The sequence below is a fragment of the Nothoprocta perdicaria genome, unplaced genomic scaffold (genome assembly GCF_003342845.1).
Source record: "Nothoprocta perdicaria isolate Ctin4 unplaced genomic scaffold, notPer1 scaffold_392, whole genome shotgun sequence".
Lineage (NCBI taxonomy): Eukaryota > Metazoa > Chordata > Aves > Tinamiformes > Tinamidae > Nothoprocta > Nothoprocta perdicaria.
In genome coordinates, this window is record NW_020455635.1 from 130,748 (window position 1) to 154,565 (window position 23,818).

A 23,818-nucleotide genomic window follows, 5' to 3' on the forward strand; every position below is an offset into this window, starting at 1 on the left:
TAGATTATTGCTCCTCCATCTGTGAATTTTTCATGAACTTGCTTTTTTTTTTCCTGGAGTTTCCAGAGCACACTGACAGCCTCAGCCATCTGCTCTGTATGGGAGATATGGGGGCAGTGTGTTAGCAAAGGCCAACGGATTCTCTGTCCTCTTCAAACTCATTTGAGGAGAGCCCTTCTATCTGGTCCCTTTGGCTGCTTCCTTCTGTAGCCAAGTATTGGATGTGAACTGGAAGTCCAGTGATCCCGGGACGTTCTTTAAACAGGATTCTACTTCTCAGCCCCAGCCGAACAGTTAGTCCAACTGATTTAGTAAGAAACCCGGCTTACTATTCTTCATTCTTCTCTAGTACAACTTACCTTCCCTAGCTAGTGTTCTAGGTAGTCATTTATAGCAGTGTAAAGTGGTGGTGAGTGCAGTACAAGGGAGGACCAGGGCCATCGCTCTCCAAGTTCTGCATTTGGTGGCGTTGGGCTTTGCCTGCAGAGCATGGTTCTGCATTGCTGCCTGATGCTCGGCAAGCAAGAGCCGCTCTCCAGCCGAGAGTTGTGCTCAGCAGGTGTCCTTTAAAGTGAGCTCTGTTTCGCATGGGCAAATTATGGAGAAAGTGCAGAAGTGGAGATCTCTGAGCTGAAGAGAAGTTCCCATCTAAGTGCTGTTCTTCACTGGACGATGGACAGTTGCCACTACAGCATTTACAAAATGGACTGTTTCTATGGTTACCTGCAGTCAAAATTTTGCAAAATGCAGCAGGACAGACTTTTGATGAGAAATACCATTATCTCTTTAAGGAGTCCTTTTCACTGATACTGGGTGGGATTTTATTTGCCTAATTTCTTCCCATGATGACCAAGGAGAAGAGGTTTAGAGGAGAGGACAAACTTTACATTTGACAGAGAAGCCCTATGGTCAGTGTGGCGCTTGCACGTCTCAAACAAAGTCATTGGGATGTAAAAGGAATTGCTGCATTTGCACTGCTGGCTTAATTCACTATTGTCTCCCAGGGCAGCAGTCCTGTCTTAACGTGCACTCTTGCCTTCTCAGTGTACAATATACTCGCTCACCTTTCTTTTTTATTGACAAGGATTAACTTCTGTTTCTGGTTGTTCCTTTCTTCCTGCAGAGGGAGAACCGCAGGCTCCAGGAAGCGAGTATGAGGCTGGAGCAGGAGAACGATGACCTTGCACATGAACTTGTAACAAGCAAAATCGCCTTACGAAATGACTTGGACCAGGTGAGTCCATCAGCAGCAGCCATGAGTCCAAGCAGAACAGCAAAAAAAAATTCAGAGATAATGAAGTAGCTTGGCATCAAAAATGGAAAGGGTTCCTGTTACCTATGAATCCAGCAGTGCGGAGGACACTGGCTTTCAGAGCCATTTATCCCAGATTTGGCTTTCACGTTCCACCCTCCTCTTTGCTTTAGTATTTTATGTAATACTGATAAATTCCTTAGCAGCTGTTATGAATGTACTGAATATAGCAGTGGTATATCCCTGGATCCTTGTTGATTAGCGCCTTGCTCAGTAAAGGCAATAATACTCTTCTAATATAAAATTTAGTCCTGCATAAGCCTCTCAGCTTAATTTTTCCAGAGTTTCAGGCTTTTATTATTTAACTTGGAAGTTGTTAACATGTCACTGACTGCAGTAGTTGCAATTTATATTTYTTTTTAGTGAAATTCTCAAGAATTGGACTCTGCTGTTTGGGATCCATGCGATTCTAAGAATCTGAGCCATCTTGGGTGAGCAAGAGCAGTCAGAGATGCCTAGGGGAGGTGGCTCTTTTCTTGTAAAGGACAAAAATGACTTGTTGAAGTGCTTCTGCATACAGGAATATTTGCACACAGAACAAGCTTATTGTTTGCTCCTCCCTGAGTTGCTTTCTGGAGCATCAGGACTTTGCTGTCGAGCAAGTACCCTCGCAGGCCTCATGGGCAACAGTGGGTGACACCCATCCTACTGCCTTCCACTGCAGATGCCAGGAGAACCTGGAAAGACCAGATTAAAAGAATAAATTATTTTAATTGTTACTTCAAAATATTATAATGTCTATATTACATTTTTAAACAGGTATTTTACCATAAATATAAGTTCATAAATCCCATCCTACTTTTGTCCTAAGATGCCTCTTCCTTTCTTCCACTCATCTCTATTCCTTTCTTCCATATGGCCATTTGTAGACTAAGCAGTGCAGGTCTCCTCAGTCCATCACTTTGGCCATGGCCTTAGTGGAGCTGCTTTTGCTATCACCAGTAACAGCCTCATTAATATTTAGTGCTTTGTCAGATAGATAAGTTAATATCTCCACAATGGCAGAAATGAAGTGTAATTCAGAGACAGATCCTATACTGTTGTTCATTGTTCTACAGCGCAATTTGCCCTTCTGCATTTTCAGCAAATTGCACAGCCATTGCCTCGTTTAGCTCACGGTTATTGGACAGATGAGTGGTGCGACACAGTGTTTATCTCCCGGTTAGGAGCTGAGGTAGTCAGCAGAATATTATCAGACACTGACTATTTCTGTCCTAATGATCAGTGAGGATAGCTGTATAAAACTAAAGCATTCACCAATACATTTCACCATATCCTCAGCTCTTCACAGAAAAGAGAAAGTTAATATTCTACAGTACACACAGGGTATCTCTTTTCTCCTGAAAATACTTAYTTTTCATTATTAACCAAACTTTTTTACTTGAGAATCCTGTTTGTCACTTTTATACTTGTCTAAGCACTGACATTTTGTAAGGCATCTGCTTTTCCCCATTTACAGGTATGAAAAATGGAATGAGTTAACTAACATTACACAAGAGCTAAATCAGGCTGCCATCATTTGGATTAATATTGTTCTGAACAAAAATAATCTATGTAGCATTATATTAGGTCTGCTTAAAGACACATGATCTATGAATCTTGTTTTCCTGTAACCTGGTTGTGGACAGTATTTGGCAGAAGGGTCCTTTTGCATAGTTGTTGAACTGCAATGAAATAGCTTAGAAAATACTATTTGAAATGGGAATTTCCATTAAAAATAGGTCAGGTGAGCCATTTCAGGGTGAGGTGCTTCTAGAACCTCAATCTGTAACATATTTGAGACAAGCACATGAATATATTTCTATTAGAACAGATAACACTTAGATCACACTGGCTTATTTAATTCTAGGCTGAAGACAAAGCAGATGTTCTGAACAAGGAACTTCTCCTGACCAAACAGAGACTAGTAGAGACTGAGGAAGAGAAACGGAAGCAGGAAGAAGAAACTGCTCAGGTAAGACATAGTCTGACTTCTTCCATTTAGCTAAACACTAGCAAAAGCATATCTAGGTGTTGTGGAAAGAATTCTGTCTCCAGACTGCAGTGGCAGTTAAAAAAAAAAAAAAAAAAAAATTCACATCACCAGGATAAATGTTTCTATGAAAAATATGTTTCCTGGTGTCTGTCTTTACTTAACCTCTGACTGTCCACTGTATCAGAGGTCATTCTGAATTCAGCTGCTGTTGCATGAAAATAAAGCTATTAATGTTCTTACCATAAGCTAGAACGAACAGCAGAATAGAGCTGAAGTTTTGGGGGGATTTCTGCTACTAGAGCTGGCCTCATTTTTCCTCATCTGCCAAATATGCAAACTTAAAAGATAAGATTGAGTATCTATAGGCTAAAGCATTTAATATATGACTGCAACAAAGAGTAATTTGGTGTGCCTCTAAAATGGAGGCTGCCACATTCTGTGTTTGATCTACCCTCTAATGGTCTTTACCTATGGAAAGGGCTCTCAAAGCTTCATAGTTCTGAATGATAAGGAAAGGAGTTAGCTGTATTTTAATGCAGTGACAGAGACAARACCAGAACTTTCTCTCTCCTGTTGGGGAGATGAAAGTGTGATAGGGCTGGAGTGATTTTTTTTCTTTTTTTCCCCCACCCTGTTCAGTCTCAGAACAAACAAACAGACAGTCCATCCCACCAGGCCTCTCCAAACCTGCTGTACAGTGTGCAGAGAGGAGAAAAAAAAAAAAAAAAAAAAAATTCTGTCGTGGTCTTGTTTTGCATAGTTTGGACCATAATACACCATTTAATGCAAAGAAAGAGAAAATTACCATACAGGAGAACACTCTGGGAAGCAGGGATACACTATGTCCCAATACAGACTGGAGAGATTTGGGGGCTATTAACTGAATATATCTAATTTATATGTTGAGTAAATGAGATTTTTGTCTGAAGAACTATAATTAAAAATAACTGTAATAAAAAGCTTTAGTACTGCTATAAACAGAGCAAAGCTTTGAGAACAATTGGATTTGTAATCTTTCAGCATACAGTGTAACTTCTCTCCTTGAATTTGTAGTTGAAGGAGGTGTTCAGAAAGCAGCTAGAGAAAGCGGAATCTGAGATTAAGAAGACCACAGCCATTATTGCCGAGTATAAACAGGTAATGTTCCACAGAAACTCTCTTTTACTTGTAAACCTTTTCAACATGAGCTGAATTTTTATGTTTGTGTAGACCTCATGCTCTAAAATGCATTACATGGCAGACTTCTGGAGAGCAAGCATTTTAATCTATTGTAATTCTTTTGTAATCTGTGATAATTCTTTATGTGATCTTCCTACTAGTCTGCTATCTTAGGGAACTAAGAATAACCTATCCTTTAGATATTCTTAATACTGTAGGGTATATGCTTCTTTCTTTTGTGGCACAATGCAGTTTAAATTATATAAACCAATTTGTCTATAAAATGTTCCCATCTCCATATTAAGGTTCAATATTGAATACTGTCTTTTTCAGCCTTATTACCTGCAGTGGATATGTTAGGTGAAATACATATCTGAATGAGGCAGAGAATATGGTATACCTCTAACAAACATCACTGTTCATAAGTACTTGCTATATTTTAGTAAACTTTATCTACCTGTCCTGCAGATTTGTTCTCAGCTGAGTACCAGGCTGGAAAAACAGCAGGCAGCCAGTAAAGATGAGCTGGAAGTTGTGAAGGTGAGAATGATGTTTCTGTATATGATGTGTTTCTAACTCAAGTATTCCTAAATGCAGAACAAAATGTGAACTGAATTTAATGGCAAACAGTGGTAGCATCTGTTAAGCTGCCCCAGTTAGCCCCACACTCATTTTTCATAAGATGTAAATAATTAAAGGCTTTATTTCCTTTCACAATTATTTTCCTTCTGCTGTATCTTCTATGTTTCATCACAAAAGTGAGTACAATTAGTGATGTTCCTATAATTTGCTGAAATAGTTCAATAGCTTGTTTTCATTTATATGAGGTGAGGGCAGGCCAGCCCTGCTACATCTTCAGACGCTGTTGGCATAGAGGGCTCATCTGTAAGATGCTTAAATTCAACTGCTAGCAAGAGAGCACAGCCAAAACAGGACGCTGTCTTCTGGGAAATGTGGAAAAGCTACCTGCATTGCTTTAAAATCTCAAAAACTGAATTAACTTAAGCATTTGTCAAGTGTTTCTTTGCAAGACAAAAAGTCCCTAGAGTAGAACTTATTCTTCTGCAGTGAGCTGCCACTAATACTGCAAAATATTACAGTGTCTTGATTACAAAAACTTTGTGCAATTCTAGTCTAGAAGCGAAGTCTCTGTGCAGAAACAGAACGTACTTGTAGTTTTTATGGATTCTTTTATTGTTCAGTAAAAGTTCATGTAAGTTCAGGAACTTCTCAAATACTTTAATGAAGCCTTCAGTATATATTACCACTATACCATTCCATCATTTTCAGACTATATTTTTTTCCAGAAAACTCCTATCTAATTTGAATTAAAAACAAACTTTCTGGCTCTTTCAGGGTAAGGTGATGGCCTGCAAACACTGCAGTGAGATTTTCAGTAAGGAGGGAGCACTGAAGGTGTCTGCAGCAAACAAGGATAATAAAGGAATCGAAACAGATGATGAGAAGGATGCACTCACCAAACAGCTGAGAGAGATGGAGCTGGAACTTGCACAGACCAAACTGCAGCTTGTGGAAGCCAAGTGCAAAATTCAGGTACATGGAATCTGACTACAGTGTGGTGGTCTCTTCACTGCACTGGGAATTTTGTAATTCTGAATCAGAAAAATTGTTTCTAAAAGGAGCATGTACCTTTATCAATGTATATCAGTAAACTTCTAGAATCTTAATTTCCTCTGTCCTTAAAAACAAATTAAGAAAACTTTCATTTGTAGAAATGAATGTAGGTTTCAGTTTGTCCTTCTCCAGCACCCTGGGAGGTTGGACGGAAAGTGCTTGATTGCAGTGATAGAGTCTGAAGATACTCTTTTGTTAATTGTTATTTTTTGATCGATTCTGACTATTCTGCTTTCTTAGGAGCTGGAGCACCAGAGAGGAGCCCTTATGAATGAAATCCAAGCTGCCAAAAACTCTTGGTTTAGCAAAACCCTGAACTCTATCAAAACCGCCACAGGCACACAGCCACCGCAGCAGCCTCAGCCACCTCTGCCGCCCAAAGAGAGCAGTACATAGTTCCAGCCAGAGCCCCGGTACCAGAGCACAAAGAACAACATAACTCATGCAAACCCTGGAGGGTTCTTCCAGTGGGCTCTCCTCTTGGGGAAAGGACAAAAGGCAGGAGCGCAGGCTTGAAGTGAAATTCTTCGGTGTTTTTCATTCATTCTGATGTGACCCTTTACAAGGGAGGAAAAAAAAAAAAAGAAAATCCTGTTTTATGTTGAATTCCTGTTTCCCAACTGCCTTGTTGAAAGCCACGTTCTGATACCTTCATACTTTTACAATTTATTTTATATGACTAGATGTTAAAAATTAATAAATAATTCAAAACTAGGTCTTTAATACATGACTAATTATTCAAAATTATTTTTACCTTGCCTAAAAGGTTTTTTCTTCTAGGAGAGGAAGAAACAGAACAGAGAATGTAAAGTACTGAAGCATAATCTCTTCACAGAAAGCACAGTGTAATAAGTACTAGTGTGTGTGCGGGTGTCAAGAATAACTCATGCCCTAGGACCATCTCAGAACTGTATTGCTGTGACTGTGTCCTGCAGAGAAGCACTTTTTGTAAAGCTTAGGCCATAGCAAAGGTAGTCTTGTGCTCTCTTGGCACAATTGTTTGAGCTTCCCTAATAATTTCAAAGTTTTGATTTTTTTTCTTCAGAAATACAAGTAGTGCAATTCTTCGTAGCACTGCTGTTTCAATGTTATTTACAGCTRAACTGGAATTTAACATAAAATTTTATCTAGTTAACTTTTTAAATTTTATTTTATACAAATTTCAAAATAAAATTCCTTCCACTGGGAGAAAGGGAAAACTATTAAAAAYTGATTTGATTTTTTTGGCAATAAGCAAAGTGCAGACCTTGCATACATTTGATTTTGTGTGTATGTGTGAATACTGTGCAATAAAAGGTAGGTTTTATGAATAAAATTAACAACCAAATTTCCCTGCATCTATATTCAGGCTTTCAATTTGACACAGAAATGAGGTTTTTTTTTTTCCTGCAGTGGTGAATAAAACATGACAGAAACAAGATCTGTTTTCTTTAAGTGTTTGATTAGGAAATGCTACATTGATGTGTTACTTATTTTTATAAATATAAAAATTTTCAAGTGGAATAGCTTAATTTTTCCCATGGGAGATTCTCYGATTCCCGAATATGTGTAGTTGTTTTGTATCTTTAAAGCAAGAAAATTCGAAGGCATTTGTTTTGACTTAGTGTTTACAAAAATACTTATTTCATGGCAAATTAAACTATTGCTTGRACTGATGGGAATATTTTTTTAATTATACCCAACAAGTCTAGAAGAAGGTCTTGCAGATAAATATCATTGATGAACAAAAGTTGGTGCACTAATTTTTCCATTTACAAAATTGTTCCAGGAACAGGACATTAGTCCTGTTTTGATTTTTTTTTTTTTTTTAAATTCTAAGGAATGCTTATCTTGTCATTTTTGTACAATAAAATTTAATGATACTCATCTTGTGCTTTATTGTCAAGCATAATTGTAAATTATTTTAAACAGGGTAGTACAAATTTAATGTTTACATTGTGCCAAATGGATCATCCTGAAAGGCAGTCAGCTGTTTGAAGTAGAGATCAAAATATAACTACTATTGTAACAACTATCCTGCAACTTGACAATGCAGACTCTATCTTGTAAAAGCAAGGAATTAAAATTTTTAGTCTTTATAGTTTATAAACTTAATTTGAAGAACAGTGATTATGTGGAAAAGGCAGAAGGATTTAGTTTTGCAAGTAGAACAAAGATTTTTTTTCTTTCCCAAGTCAATTTCTTGCTAATAATATTTGTGTAAATGTTTCCCTTTTGTGGAATGTCTAACCTTTGCATTATTATTTCACTTATCAGGACCATTTCACACCTGAAATAAACTATGTAATAAAGTGGAAGTGATGTTTAAGAATTTCTGGTCAACCTTTGATTGTTATATTTGAGAGCACTGTGTTGATGAGTGACACTGATGGTTTGGCAAGTGTCCAGATTTCTCATTTAAGTTGTACTCACAAGTGGATTTATGACCTTGATTGGAAAAATGCAGTAATAATCATTGATTAATACTTTGATTCACTGAGCAGCTGAGCTAAGGTAACAACTCACTGCTGCTGAAAGATCTTACTTCCACTAGCTGTTGTGCAGCCCTGCTCATCCCTTGTTCTGGTCCATACTGGAGATATTTTTTTTTAATGTGGATTTTTTTTAAATTTGTCTAACAAGCATTTTTTGCCAAATAACTTTTAGAGTAAGCTCACCAGGTCTCATGGAGTTGTAGTTTTGACATGACATCTTCTTTCTCAGTAGTGCAACTCCGTCTTTAGAAATTTCTGTGACAAAAACGTTTGCCACCTGCCARCTATAATGAGTGCAAACACGGGTAGGAGTGGAAGCTTTTCTTGTGCCTCACATCTGCAAAATAAGCTTCAGAAGGAAATGGCTGAATTAGCTCTCTTGGCAGTAACAAAGGCAGTAAATTTTCATCTTTCATCTGGAGTTGCCAGGTAGTGCTTGTATCAGAGGCATTTGTAAAATGAATATTTATATTTGGAAACTGAGTCATCAGAAAATTACTAAAAGAATAAGCAGGATAACTTTATGTCATTTCTAAAGTGATTTTTCTAGTTGAATAGGAATAGTCCGATTGGAATCGTTCAGAAGCTCAGAAGGTAGCAAGACCAGAGCGTTAAAACAGGCAACTTACAGGTTCTACCTAAAATTCTTCCTGTTGACGGTACATACTATTATGACACTAAACTGCTTCTTCTGAGATAAATATTTGGGTTTTAATTAGCCCTTTCAGCTGTGGATGACAGCTCTAAGCACCTTCAGGAAATACATAGATCCCAGAGTGACTGATAGGTTGGGGAGAGCTGGCTCRGTGTTTATTCAGATTTTTCAGTAGAAAACTTCATTAAATCAAAGTCAAACTGAAACAGCTATGTTCATGTGGCACTGGGATAACTAACAAAGCTCTCAAGTATGAATGATTTTCTAAAATTTGAGTCAGTRTCCAACTACGTGTTAACATCAAATTTGTGTGAAAAGTAGTCATATATAAACTAATATATAATTTATGTATTAGTTTATATTAATATAATTCTTAACTAAATATTTTACTTTTTTTGAGAATGCATACTTTTGAAATAAGACCTTTACTTTGATTATGTACAAACTTCCAAATAATTTTTTTAGTACAGCTTTTAACTTGATTGGATTCTAATCTGTTCCTGAGATGCACAGTAGGGAAAGAATCTTTTTTCCCCACTTTAAGAAGTTGTTTTAACTTCGACTGTAACACTTTACAGGATAAATAAAGCAAGGCTGATTTAGTTCCATAATAGATCTATGAACTATTTTTATATCACTTTATGATTCAAACATGGTACTCTAAAGTAATATTGCTTACTTAACAAATTATAGATTGATTCAGCCAGAGTTAAAATTGATTAAAAAAAAAATCACTGCCTGGCTTTAATGCAAGGAACGTACATTCCCTGAGGATCATACACATGACTGTTTAGTGAAACCAGTATCTGGAATGGGGGTCAGCCATGTAATCAGTACTGCCAGTTGACAAACATATCCTTGCCCTGCCCATGAATTAGTTGATTCTCCAATTTGATATAGATAAATTACATATTAAATGAGCAGGTGGTTTTGYTTTGTTTTCTTCCTCCTGTTAGAAGTCAGAAAGGATTTTCTGGTTGGCCCTTGAAATTTTCTTATAAGGTTTTGTGTTCAAAACAAAGTAAAACCAAATGTTTACAAAGGGAGAGAAAAAAAAAATAAAGATAACATCTTTCTTTAGAAAGACAAAGTCAAGCACAGCAAAAATTCAGATGCCTTGACAACATGTAAGGTGTCCCATTGGCTTCAGGATGTCACTCAATAACTAAATGAGGTAGTTATGTTGGGAGTCAATAATTATATAGGTAAGAAAGTCATGTTTTTCTACAGTTCATCCCAGGAAACTAGTATGACCAAGTTTCCTTCCTTATAATAAGTAGTTGCATTGAAATACATAAAACTACTCATACATGTGGGAGAACTATACCTCTGATTATAAAGCTGTTAGACTCAGGGATATTTGGCACACTTCTGCATAATCTACTAAGTCTAAAAATCTTTGGCATTGAAAACAAACTCATGTCTTATTTTTTTTTTTTCTGAACTGCTAGAGAAAAAAAAAAAATAGCACAAGTCATTTTCAGAATGGGAAGGTCAGGGCAGAGGTTTGTATGTGAAGACTCAGTGACTGTTCTCCTGGTTGACCAGCCACCATCCTTTAGAGCTACCCTGCTAAATGGGCTGTTGTTCAAGCAGCTGGCTTTCCAACATGTGTAACACTGTGTATATCTGGGGTTGTTGAGTGTACACAGAACCAGACATCACTCGGTTCTGGCAAACACCGAGGCTGGCTTCAAATAAATTCTTTTACTGACGATTATGCTAATATCCTACTGGGAGCTGTCCCATTACCTCCTGCTAAATAACACTGAAGGGAGACACAATGAAGCACTGATTTTTGGACCTTTAACTTAGAACAGATAAACATCATAGCACCCTTCAAAATCGGGCTAATTCACAGATGGCATTTAGAGAGAAATTCAAAGAATTTGGACCTGGATCACTAATTCTCAGCATTGACCAAGAGCATATCTTTCCTTACTCAGAAGTCTAAATAACTTATTTCAGAATCCTGACTTAAGACATGCAGAATTTTACTCCAGGAATATAGGACTCTCCATTTCTTCTACATTTCCACTGCTTTGCTACTGAATGTATTTCATGCTATTTTTACCTTAAACATTAAAGGTAGAAAGTTGTAACTTTATTTTCTCTTATTTTCTTATTCAGTGGGACTTGCTTTTATTTAACCTGTAAAGGAATATATATGTATCTTTGGAAAACTATATCTTATATATAAAATAATATATAGGAAACTGAATAACAAGGAGATAAATACGTCAAAAGGATTTGGTATCGTAAATTTCATTTGTAATTTGATACCATGAGAATCCTGGGCCGTACTAATTTCCTTTCAGTTTCTCTTATTTTTGTATTTTATATAATACATGGATGCTACTACCAATGCAAACAAGAGCAGATGTTCTCAGATTTTCCTCCTGATGCCAATTCATTCCTTCTAACAATTCCCAGGGCTGCCTCTTCAGGAGCTGTAGCAGGAGTTCTCTTGGAACATGTTGTTCCCACGTAAAGAAGACTCCTTATAGTTTGTTCAAACAGCAAAAAGATGGTGAGTGAAAGCAGAAATGAATCTTAGCTGATACAGATCCAACCCTTACAGTAATTCAAGGTTGATTCGCTCCCCAAAACTGAAGTAAAGAGCAGCTTCAAACCTGTGATATGCCGGGACATTTTCCAGGTTTGAAGTTATTCAGGAAAAGATTGTTTCTGGGCATGTTCCTAGTTCATAAAGATGTGCTTTGCATAATGGATTAGGAAAAAACAAGGAGCATTGTGGCATGAGCCCTTTAACTGGGAACAAGCCAGTACTGTCACTTCTTGTGCAAAAAAATCCATGCATTATATAAAGTATAATATGGACATATAAGTGTAATGCTTGTTATTAAAAGTGCAATTTAATGTACATGGTCACAACAAATGTTTACTTTTTTAAATGTTACAGACTCGTTTGGATCAGTACCTTGTTATCATTGTGTGAATGATGCCTTGTAAAATAAATAGAAATGCAAACAGGATGGGAATAAGATGGTTCTTTTCATAAGCCACTTGGTTAAAAACAGTTTAAATGTGTCTTTTTTAACAAATAACCACTGTATCAGGTCTTCAGACATAGTTTACTCAAACTGGCGATTTTCAGACAACACTACTGTACTAAAACACAGTGATTTAGCAGCCGAGKCAGCCAAAATGCCTGAGAACTACACAGCTAATTTCATACCTGTTCCATGAGACAGATGTTATATTGCAGAGCTAATAAGTCATGTGGGTCCTCTTTTCCTAATGTTAGTTTGAGAATTACAATATAGGGACCATGTGGATCAATATGCTCTTCCTGAAGGCTTTTGATATAAAAGATGGTGGAAATAAGAGCTGTTGCTCTTGTATTTCTTTCTTGATTTGTCAGTGGAAGTACACAAGAGAAACATACAAGCAATCATGATGTGTCTAAAACAGAAGGATCAGGGAGCAGAGGGTACCAGCAAAAAACAGAAAACTTAATTTATAAGAGAAGCATTGCCAGTCATTAAAGCTAACTTTCTTATGAATTTACTTCTAAAAAAAATTAGGAGTATTTAAATGTGTTATAAAACCATTTTTCCATGTTAACAATAGATCTAGTTGTAATATATATATGTGTGGTTGTAATATATATATGTGTGTGTATATATACACACACATTTTTTTTTCTATTTATATGAACAGCCACTGCTGCTGCATAACTGGAAAAGCACACAGAACTTGAGAGAAAGTTATCAGGGCCTAAGCATAGAAAAGTTGAACATGACTATTTGTAACTAATTAGTTCACCAGACAAGCCACAGCTGTGGAATCACTTCCAAATCACTGTCTAATGACTGTTTGTCATCAGTTCTGGTCAGTACCTACACACAGTGAGGGCAGGCTGCAACAGGTAAGCCGAGAAGGCCACATCCTTTCAAAGCCCTTCTGGATGTTCTGTTCTGTCCCTAGAGCCAATGATCACTGAACAACAATGTGCTGCATGGTGTTTTGTCATTCAGAGAGACTAGACCAGGCGCTTTCAGTTGAGCTGATACATTCCCCTTACTGTTCTAGCTCTATTCTCCCCTTTCTGCCTCAGCGACTGCTGATTCTCGACTGTGAGAGAGGGTGCCCTTGGCAACTTGTTAAAATGTGCACACGGAAAACTGAGCTTTGTCAGGCTTACTTTTCTTTCCAACCTGGGAAATGCAGCATCCCGATGTTAGCGCAGCTCCACCCGCAGAGCTGTGTCCAGCCGCGCAGCCCACGCGCGCCCAGCTCGCAGGGCACGCGAAGCGCCGCCAGCTCGGCCGCCCGAGTCCTCTGCCTACAGGTTGCTCAGCGCCATCCCGCGGCAGGATCAACCGACCAGCGGCAGCCAAGCCGAGCCGAGCCCTCGCCTCCATCAGAGCAGCACACCCCGCAGCGGCCACTCGCGACCGYTAACGGCCGCCTAACGGTCGCCCCTGCCCCGCCCCGCGTGACGCACGCTCCCACAGCCACGCCCGCCGGCCCCTGCGCGGCGCCGGAAGAGGAAGGCGCGTGCGCGTGCGGGGGCGGCTGGCGTGCGCGGCGAGAGGCGGAGAAGGTTCGAGAGGCGCCGCCGGGGCCATGGCCGCCGTGCGCGAGGAGGTGAGCGGCCCGCGGCGGCGGCACGAGCTCGGAAATGGGGCGCTGTGGCCAGGCTGGGACTGGGGAGCTTGCCTTGGGGCCGGCATTMGGCCGGGGAGGCTCGGGGTTGGGTTTAGGGTTAAGGTTGGGGTTAAGGGACGCCGTAGGGATGAGGCTAGAGAGGGCATGCCAAAGGAATGAAGCGCCGTGTCCGGACTGGTGCAGGAACAGCCTTTGCCATGGAGTCAGCAGCAGGCTTAGCGGCCTCAGCCTACGGACCCAGCCGAGATTTGGTTTGTAAACCACCCCACTGGCCCGGTTCTGCAGTAAAGCTCTTAACAGGGAGCGTGGCCTCTTGTCATCCTCTTATTGCCTCTTCGCATTTATTGCTGGAGTAATTTGGAGTCTTTTGTTTTATGTCTGTTAGGCCGTAAATCAAGGAGCCTTAATTTGAGGGTGAGAGTAGTTTAATGCTATATGAGGAGATGTTGCTTTTGGCTTAGGCAGCTGGTATATGTAAAGGCTGCAAGTGATAAATAGCGTGTAGTTGGGGGTCGCTAGTAATAAGTAGTGTGTAACTGAGAGCGTAGGAGACCATTATCTGCATCTGACTTTTTTTTTTTCTGAGTCTTCAGTCTGAATTTTTGCAGAGTTCTATTGGTCCCTTTTTTGTGATTGTGCAGTATGTTATTTAACATAACAGAAAACCTTTTTGACAATGCGCTCCAAATGTTAAACTTTTACCTGCTTCATTTTTTAACTGATCAAAGTTTAAAGATTGAAATTGAGGAGTTCAAACCTTAGTGACCATGGAGTACGGGACAGATGGATGGCCTCATGCTAAAGAGGGTGTAGAGGAAAGTGTAACTTGACTTCTTGAATCTGAATCCCCAACTGGCAGAAGTGAAGGAGCCTTGTGGTGTGAACCCTGAGTAAAATGAGCTGCATCTATTTCTCTACGACCTAATTTCTTATTCTTAAATCAGTTGCAGAAAGATCTAGAAGAGGTTAAAGAATTGCTGATGAAAGCCACCAGAAAGCGACTTCACGATGTCCTCACGACTGAAAAACACAAGCTAGAGTTAGAAATCAAGAACCAGCCTCCAACAAAGCTGAAAGCAGATGCAGGAGAAGAAGAAAAATCATCGCTTGGAGGATATACAGTGAAAATAAACAACTATGGTAAGATTGCTCCTCTGTATAATTATTAGAACACCATTTTCTGCTTTGAACAGAATTCAGGGTGGTATTAGTTTGAGTCTTAGTAGCCATTTACTGTTATAGAGAAGAATTCTCAAATGCTTATACCACCACAGACCCCGCTGGTCCACAGCCCCGCTGTTACTGCTATTACRTGCTTATGGACCCAATTCACTGTGCCTTAATTCTGTTTGTGTAATAGTCTGTCTTTAACAGAGAGACATGTTGGTTAGTGATCCCCAGTGCCCATACTAGTATTTTTTTCCATTGCATTCTTACATTCTTAGCAAGAATGTAAGACWGAGTTTTGGCTTCTCTGCTCACCATGTAGGTAAAAGGCGAAGGAATTGCTCAAGGGACTTGTGATGTGGAGAGCTAAGAAAAAATGGGTCAAGGGAAGTGCAGAAAAAAAGTGGCATTTACTTCTAGCTCCCCTAGTTGAGATGGAGCTGCTGTCCTCTTCCTGAGCTGCTATATGTCTTTTTGTTTCCTGGGCCTTCCAGGAATTAGAACAGAGTTACATGCTAGGACCTCCTTTTATTATCAAATTATTCAAGAAAAAGAGAAGATCTTTTTAAGGAAAAAGTAATGAATTAATGTTATTCCTCCAAAGATGGCTTCAGTTTATGGTCATAATCATTGCTAGGGAATGTTTTTAGTTTGTGTGTTTTTTTTTTTTTTTTAATGGAATGGATCAAGTTTTTGAAGAAAGCTAACACTCAGGCTCTGTCTCACTTGCAGGTTGGGATCAGTCAGATAAGTTTATTAAAATTTACATCTCTTTAAATGGAGTCCAGAAGCTCCCAGCTGAGAACGTGCAGGTGAATTTCACAGAGAGGTGAGTTTGTGTTTCTTCACTAAGCCAGGAGGGACACTGGGTGTGTATTACRACACTGGAGTGTGTTGTATTCAATTTTGTTCTGTGCTTTTTCTTTTTTAAAAAGCTTTAACTTTAGTAAAATTACTTATAATTATTTACTTAAAAATATTAGCTTTTAAGAGTTTTAGTGCATACTTAGGAATAGCTCTTATTAGTGGGTGTCAGAATATTTTTATATGCCTTACCACACTTGATGCATACGTAATGGCGATAGAACTGAAATTTCATTAAGTGAATCCTCATCCTTTCCAAGGTTATAAGAGCTCTGTAAAGYACATGTTAGAAAAAGCACTGAAGATCTTGATTTATTGTGAAACCTGGATGAGTCCTTTTAAGTGCACAGTATTATATCTTAATGAAAATTTGAAAGTCTGTTGGCTTTCTTTCCCAAGAAATATGCCTGCTTAATGGTTTGCAGACACTGTATTTGATGACAGGGCAGAACAGTCTTTCACTGCTTGGAACTTTTGTTTGTGCTGTTCCTCCCTTCACTTTCTTGTTCCAGGTCATTTGATCTGCTAGTGAAGAATTTGAATGGGAAGAACTACACCATGACCTTCAACAACCTTCTGAAACCCATCTCGATAGAAGGCAGCTTGAGAAAGGTGCGTTTCAACACCTCCAGAGAAATCTTTGCAGCTACAGGAACTACGGACTTGACTGCAGTTGTCAATTTGGGATAGTGTAAATAGGTGTAATGCCATACCTTGTCCATGGTCCAAAACCTGCTTTGTCGTTGCTACGGTGTGTGCTCCGTAATTAAATACCAGGAACACTTTTACTGCTGGTGGTTGCAACTTGAGATAATGTGTTACTCTGCTGCTTCTAGCACGCTTCTGTGTCTAGGGATAGATATTTCAGATATCTTGTGCAGTTGTAAATATTTGCCAATCTACTTTGTGGCATCGAATGTACAGAAACAACGGTTCTATTCCAGAACTATTTTGCTCTGCCTGGAAGTAGAACAGTGTAAATAAAACAAGGTAATAAGGGCAATGCCGTGGTAGTTTTCAGCAGAATATAAAAGCAAGCAGTAGAYGTGCACTTACTGACTTATGCTAAAGCTGCAGCAGAATCTTGGCTGCTGTGGCATATAGGAAAGTTTGGGTCAGGGTGGCAGGGTTGCAGTCAGTTCAACAGGCTTTGCAATGCGCTTGCAAAATACAGGCAAAGGTTAAGTAGTGTTCCAGAACTAGTTTCTTATCCCAGGAGAAATATCCTGGGAGCAGTCTGTATCTGAACTTAGGGAGTACCCTTGCTGACCTTCTAGACTCTTCTGAAGTGTAGAAGCGAATGTGACACTTTGCATGGCAATTTAAACTGCATACCTATCTTACATGCCCAGATTGCTGCAGGTGTATGAAGTTGCTCTCTTTTGAATGCACTTTTTATTGGACCTTAAAATGATCATTTTACAGTTCTTTTGAAAGGTAAAAATACCCACTGTTTAGAAACAGTCATAGCTGTTTTTAGCATCTTAGAAGTAACTGAAGGGTCAGTGTATTTCCTGCAGTGCTGGATGTTCTGCTGTTTTAACATATACTGGTATTGGACRTAATTGTGCCACCATAGTGAGGTTAGTACTTGGTACCCTGTTGCTGTACCTATTAACTTCTACCTAAGCTGAACCTATTAACTTCTACATAAGCTGACATCAATGTGTCAAGGAGTTGAGAGTAGAAGGAGATTTATATAACTAGCTAATCTCATTCATTGTGGTTATAGCATCCTCCTTTGGAGTATTCTATGTTCATATCGTGTTTTCCATACAGATAAAGACAGACACAGTCCTTGTGATGTGTAAGAAGAAGCGTGAGGAAAAATGGGACTGTCTCACTCAAGTGGAAAAAGAAAGCAAAGAGAAAGAGTAAGTGCCTTTCCCCCACTTAGCCTTCCATTTCTTGTTTTACTGAAATAGTATTAGAACGATGAAGATAGCAGGTATAGGCTGTATTGATTATGCAATTTAACTGTAAGAATTGTTCATTTTGGAGCCTTTAGGCTATTTGAGAATTGTTAGGCTGGGATTTTTTTTGGTACTGATGTCACTGGCAATACAAGAAATACACTCCAAGCTACTAAGTTCGCCACTCCTCTACTGTTTYGTTGCTAATGAAACCTGCCTTGTGGGAAGTAAGGCAGATACTTTTATCACTCTGTGCAGCATCCTATTTAACCAGTTAAGGAATTGATTGTATCTCGGCAGCTACATTCCTTACAGGTACTTCTCTAACAGGCTTTACTGTTCTTAGACTAAGTGTATGCATATGTACTTTCCATAAAAATATATACATTTTTCCCAGAATTATGCTGGTTGAAATAATTACTGTTTTCTCGCATCTGCATGTAAAGGACTTGCAGAGCAGTCCCAGCATCCTTTTGGCAAAAATTAGCTTTTGGTTATTTTGAATCATTATATAAAATATCAAACCAATTTAGATTGGTGTGCTTAAGGAGTTAGATAACAATCATGCAAGCAGTGCAGAGACCAGATATGAAAGAATGGAAAATGTCATGAGCGGTTTTTACTGGTCCTTGCTGTGAGGAGTGTGCATCCAGAAGCGCATGTGTGCATCCAAGAAGCATTCACCTTCCCGTGATTCTGTCCTGCAGATCTCTGAAGCAACCTACAACGAATATTTAGCRTGTGCTTATAGTATGATTTGCTAAAACTGATCAATTCTAATAACCAGAGCTGAATCCAGAGCAAAACTACCTTCYTCTCTCAAACTGCATTTTTGGGTATCAGGAAGTGACTTGGCTACAAGTGCATGTTGCCAGAGGGATGGAATTTCTGGGTGAAGCCACTTATCTTATGTAAAGAAGAGCCTACAATGGCTAGCCTGTTCATAATGAGTATTGCCTCCTTATCCAGAATGTTGTATGTGTGGCATTGCAGAAAATGTCTTCCAAAAGCTGCATGCTCAGCTCTTGGAGACTGTCTGTTAGCCCTGTGCATGGAGAACTTGCTCCCTCTGCTGACCTATTTAAATCYGCACACTGCTTTTCTAGTAGAACCAAGGAGAACTTAGAAAATGTTCTAAAGAGGTAATTTTGAGAAAGATGACAATATTCAGTCATCTGTTAATGTGGGACATGTTTTACCAGATGCTTACAATGTGTGTAGCAAGTGGGTATCAATGTGTGGATGACGGTATTTGTTAGTTGCTTCATACGTTGAGAAAATTATTTTGAAGAATAGTTCAAGATCAGTGATTTGACCTCTGGAGATGATCAAAATAACATGAAGCAGAAAATGCTTTTTTAGATTACAAGTATTCTGATATGGTCACTTCAGGTGGCTCGGAGTGTAGTCATTTTTCTGTTCCCGTTAAACTTTCATGTAACTGCAGAGACAGATGTTGGCAGTTTCTAGATTTGTTATATTCAGCATCTGCTTCCCCAAATTAATTTTTGGCAGTGTTGCAAAATGCTTCCCATCATCCTTGCTGCAAATGTATTACTTTTCATAAACTTACTTCAATACTAAATGTGCACCTTAGGCACTCCCCCTACTTAGGATCAAAATGAGCTGTTACTAAAGACTTCCACAGACTCAAGACTTTGTCAAAGCAAAATTTTTACTGTTACCAGATAGTTCTAACAAATTCTAGTGTTTGTATTTTTGTGCAGAGAGTTGTGAGATATACCGGGCCTTTTCATGTGCATCTGTCTTGCAGGAAAGCTGCCTATGACACCTCAGACCCCAGTGAAGGGCTTATGAGCCTTTTGAAAAAGATGTATGCAGAAGGGGATGATGAAATGAAGCGCACCATCAACAAGGCTTGGGTTGAAAGCAGAGAAAAACAGTCCAAAGGAGACCTACCAATGGATCTTTGAAAGTACTCGGAGGGCCGCCTTAATACTGATCTTCCATGTGAGACTTCCTGTGCTGCAAAAATCATTGTTTACACAACCTTCTTCCAAGCAAAGACAGTCATTTTCCATTTCAGGTTGGAGAAAATATTTAAATAAAATAGCTTACAAAGCATTCCCTTCAGTCACATGGTTCACCATTTCCTAAAGAGGGGCACATAGGTATATCCTTACCCCTCCTTCCAAAAAAAAAAGAAAAAGACTTTTTTGAAACTGAGAATGTAAAAGAAAAGGAACACTGAACTAAGATAGGTTGAGGTCACTTTGCTGTATCATGACAGCTGTACCCATGTAGGGATGAAGTCTCTACACAAGTGTTCGTCTTATTCCATGTGGGATAGCATGTTAAACTGTAAGGTATGTAACAAGGGAGAAGTGCTGAATAAAGCAGAACTGCCATGTCAGAACACTGCACTCAATAGCTGAGCAGAAACGTTATGGTCTTTATGCTRTGGTATTAAACCTTATTACTCTCCAACATGAAGTACTGGATGTTTAACCCCTTATGGCTTTTGAAAGTGAAAACTCTTTAGTCCCTATGCTAATTGTAACCTCCTTGTGATATCTTTGAGGTAGAGGCAGTGACCGGAGAGCACAGAGCTGCTGATGCCAGGAAAAAGTTCTCCCTGAATCTAGCAGTATATAARGAAAAGAGAAACAACCTCCATTATCTCCTGTCTAATTTTGATGGGGTTTAAGGTAATAGAAATGAAGTATGTTGAAGTAACTTATATACAAGAATTGGACTAACTTGGGGGGAGGTTAGCAACTGTCAAATTGCTGCCTCTGCATCTCCATTTGAGAATTTACTTGGGCTGTTTATTGCCTCTGAACCCAACTCATGGGGACAGAGTAGCTGTTTCCCCTCAAGTAYGTTGCACTGAGGAAGAATACAGGGCAAAGGTACAGTCAGGCAGCAGGTTTTCGTTTCCGTCCTCCCTGCTTCCTCTCACTTCCCTTGATGGTGTAGTTACTGAATTGAGCAAGCCATTACTTTTCTATGGTGGCCTAACTAGGACTTGTTTCATTACCTTATTTCTACATGGACCAAGGTACGTGCTACAAGCAGGAGAGGAATATTAGCACACCCAGAAGTTCTTTATGCACTTGTTAATAAGTTTGCATTGCAAAAGTCTCTAGATTTGAGGCTGTATCTTACTTGCAATTCATTCTCATCCTTCTTTGCCCACTTGTGCAACTTCATTTAGGCTTTTATCCAAATCACCACGGTGAACTTGCTGTGTTGTGCCAAACAAACTGCTTGAATGAGCCTTGTGCTGTATGTCTTTATTTTTAATGTTGTCCTTACTACAATCCTCAGCATAGTTCTGCAACAATCAGGTAGTAATTGTCTTAAAATAAACCTGTCTCTAACACAGAGTGGCTTAATGCAGTTATGCTTTTTTCCTCCCCCTCAGTCAGCCTCTACCAGTCAATCCAGCAAATGAAYTTTATAAATGAGAACAGCTTCTCTTCCTCCCCACATTAGCTTGATTCTTATACTGAACTCCTAGACAGGAGGGCCTTGCTTTCATTATTTGAACACAAACTGGGCCCCTTGGTRTCCTCTGGCTGAAGATGGGCCTGTGCAGTGATCTACCACATAGCTCTCTGTACACCGGACATCTGAGCGTGGTCAGCAAAGTGACGGAAAACGATTCTGCTGAGTCTCCAACGCCGCTTCACCCCTCGGGGCCGGGATGTCAGGACACAGCGATTGCGGATCCTCACAGGGCAGCTGTCCCGGGGCAAGGCAGCAATTTCTTTATCGGCCACTTCCTAAAAACAAGATCATAGCACAGGATTGGAAGTATGCTGCCCAGCATTTTGAGAGGTGGTGGTGGKGGKGGSGGGTRCGTGGAATATTTCCAGACCTCAAAACTTAGCTGTAGGACAGGAATGACCACGAGTTCCTTTTTAATAGAGTGCACTTCTCTCTAAGGAATGTGTTCATGTCTTCTTCACTTGATTCTTTTTGGACGTGCTAATAGTAGGTGCAAAATAATCTGCTTGGACACTGAAAAGTTGACCTTATGCACTGAACATTAACTGTTGATTCAAATCTGTTTGTCCATGTTGCAGGTTGGGCTGATTCTTTAAGATGAGCTGAACTATTAACTGACTTCCCCAGTAACGTATACTTCGATGCCAACAAAAGTGTTTATATAGCTCACTTCGGAAGGAGCTGTGAGGGGAGCAACAAAAAAATCAAGAAAAAGGGTTTTAGCATTCTTAAGAAGACTTAAGAATGATCTCTCTATGTAGATGTTTTCAGGAAACATCACTTAGCAGCAATAGGAATTTCAGCTCAACAAGACCAAAGGAAATGCAGACAAAAGGGAGACACTCGAGTTTAGGTAAGAATCATGAATGACTGTAGTCTTAATAGGCTCTACTCTTAAGTAATCGAAGGACTTGAAGGATCCTAGGTTCAGTCGTATTAGGAAGTTGTGGAAAGATAACTGGAGGTAAAAGAAAGATCTGATGCTGGGTTACACAAACTTTCATTATGCTGCAGGAGAACTGCTGAACATCAGGCTTCCAATCAACTTTAAAGCAAAGTGCTGAAAAGCCACAATACATCCAAAACGGATTCTCACTTTTAAAGAATACCAGCTCAAGACAGTCACAACACAGCTTTCAACTTGAACAAAGTGAGTAGAACCACTTATCTTGGAGCCATATTTTGATTGGTTTTGTACTGCTATATATCCTACTTCTGTATATATACTCTGTATGTGTGTGTGTGTGTATATACACACACAATCTATCTGGTCTATCATACCTGCAGTTTTGTGGGGGGGGAGGGAGGGGTTGACCTACAGAATTGCTCAGATTTTGTAAGGAAAGTTTTCAGAAATGTGTACCAGCGGCAATTCCTTTTTCTTTCTGTAAGGACATCTGACAAATTGTTTACCATGAGTTTTGTAAAATCAGGACRGAAAAGCAGATTCAGCAGAAAAGCCTTTCCCAGATTGTTTACCGATGAAGGCATCTCTCGACAACTGAATACCAGTTCTAATGCCTTCAGAAATATTAAAGTGTATTCCTGATACTTGCAACTGCTCCTAATACTAAGAAAGGCCAAGAATGGGGCAGTGAATGTGCATACATTTCATTTCAGGCATTTACACGCTTGCAACTCATGCAAGAAGTGAAATTAAGTATCTGACACCAAGTAACTCGTTTTGGCAGAATCTGGTTTCCAGGTTTTTAAGTGATTAGAAGGAGAAATACTTACTTTGTCTAGGAAGCTATAAAAGTGACCATAAATATATATTCTAAAGGAGACTTTTTTTTTTTTTTTTTTAATGTCTAAGTGTTTTTATCCAGCCCAGGGCACGTGAGGGCAGTGCCAGGCATGGCTCCCGCTGCCTGCAGGCCCGGGGCAGCTCCTCCTACCTGCAGCTCTTTGGGCAGGATGGTGTTTTTCCGGATGGCGTTGATGCGCAGCCGCTCGTCCGCGTACTCGTACGCCAGCTTCCTCCTCTTGACGTCCCGCAGCATCCTCCAGTCCACATAGTAGCCCCGCACTTGCCTCGTGCAAGATGCAGGTAGAACCTAATTAAAAAAAAAAAAGTTTAAATATGAAGCAGTTACATGTACTGTTTGACCAGCTCAAATATGAATTGTTCCTATAAACTTGTTCCACAAAAGCCAAGAAAAAAAATTATCTTGCAGGAGTTACAACTACTGCTGACGTTATCTTGGCATTAGTAACGCTCCCCTCCTACCCACCTCTTCTGAAGGGCTTCGGCGCTCCTGCCCTCATGTGCAGCCCAGAAGCCGCTTCCCCCCGCCGCAGCCTCCCTCAAAGCCCGTCTCGCTCCGCCGGGCCGGGCCGGGGGCGGCGGGGAAGGAGCGGGGCTCTCTGCCCGCGCGGCCGCCCGCCTACCTGCCGAGCGGCCCGCAGCGCCCAGCCCAGCGCCGCCGCCGCCATCTTGTCACTGCGCGGCGCCAACGGCCGGCGGCGAGGGGAGGGCGGGGCGCGGGGCGGGGCGGCCATTTTGGGACGGGGGCGGGCTCGCGTGGTTTTTTTCCCTTTATTCTTCAGTTTTTT

The 23,818-nt window shown here is 39.9% G+C and overlaps 3 protein-coding genes and 1 long non-coding RNA gene across 6 annotated transcripts in view; 3 read left to right on the forward strand and 1 right to left on the reverse strand.

Annotated features, from left to right (window-relative positions):
* Positions 1-7,188, forward strand: part of LOC112952154 (rab GTPase-activating protein 1-like) — a 42,000-nt gene extending 34,812 nt beyond the window's left edge. For all 3 annotated transcript variants that reach the window (XM_026044964.1, XM_026044965.1, XM_026044966.1), the window contains 6 exons: positions 1,124-1,234; positions 3,162-3,266; positions 4,341-4,424; positions 4,914-4,985; positions 5,802-5,999; positions 6,321-7,188. In XM_026044964.1, coding sequence (XP_025900749.1) covers positions 1,124-1,234; positions 3,162-3,266; positions 4,341-4,424; positions 4,914-4,985; positions 5,802-5,999; positions 6,321-6,476 — 726 coding nt within the window. In that variant the 3' untranslated portion in view covers positions 6,477-7,188. The remainder of the gene's footprint in view (positions 1-1,123; positions 1,235-3,161; positions 3,267-4,340; positions 4,425-4,913; positions 4,986-5,801; positions 6,000-6,320) is intronic.
* A 6,562-nt stretch (positions 7,189-13,750) lies between these two features.
* On the forward strand, positions 13,751-20,854 carry CACYBP (calcyclin binding protein). Its single transcript, XM_026044974.1, has 6 exons — positions 13,751-13,823; positions 14,789-14,984; positions 15,744-15,840; positions 16,388-16,487; positions 17,655-17,749; positions 19,563-20,854. Exons 1-6 carry the CDS (start codon positions 13,803-13,805, stop codon positions 19,720-19,722), a joined length of 669 nt encoding a protein of 222 aa, XP_025900759.1. The 5' UTR covers positions 13,751-13,802; the 3' UTR covers positions 19,723-20,854.
* Positions 20,855-21,030: 176 nt separating this feature from the next.
* MRPS14 (mitochondrial ribosomal protein S14) lies at positions 21,031-23,701 on the reverse strand. The gene is made up of 3 exons (XM_026044975.1): positions 23,654-23,701; positions 23,161-23,319; positions 21,031-21,537 (listed from the first exon to the last, which is right to left on the reverse strand). Exons 1-3 carry the CDS (start codon positions 23,696-23,698, stop codon positions 21,355-21,357), a joined length of 387 nt encoding a protein of 128 aa, XP_025900760.1. The 5' UTR covers positions 23,699-23,701; the 3' UTR covers positions 21,031-21,354.
* Positions 22,058-22,448, forward strand: LOC112952164. The gene is made up of 2 exons (XR_003250340.1): positions 22,058-22,115; positions 22,277-22,448. It is a non-coding gene; the product is annotated as an uncharacterized LOC112952164 (long non-coding RNA).
* Positions 23,702-23,818: the final 117 nt, after the last annotated feature.

Excerpts from the sequence above, each read along its gene's own strand:
- CACYBP (XM_026044974.1), top strand. The coding sequence starts at position 13,803 with ATGGCCGCCGTGCGCGAGGAG. Across the intron at positions 15,841-16,387 it reads CAGGTGAATTTCACAGAGAG|GTCATTTGATCTGCTAGTGA; the intron begins GTGAGTTTGTGT and ends TTCTTGTTCCAG. Across the intron at positions 16,488-17,654 it reads TAGAAGGCAGCTTGAGAAAG|ATAAAGACAGACACAGTCCT; the intron begins GTGCGTTTCAAC and ends TTTTCCATACAG.
- MRPS14 (XM_026044975.1), bottom strand. The coding sequence starts at position 23,698 with ATGGCGGCGGCGGCGCTGGGCTGGGCGCTGCGGGCCGCTCGGCAG. Across the intron at positions 23,320-23,653 it reads CGCTGCGGGCCGCTCGGCAG|GTTCTACCTGCATCTTGCAC; the intron begins GTAGGCGGGCGG and ends TTTTTTAATTAG. Across the intron at positions 21,538-23,160 it reads TCCTGCCCAAAGAGCTGCAG|GAAGTGGCCGATAAAGAAAT; the intron begins GTAGGAGGAGCT and ends TCTTGTTTTTAG.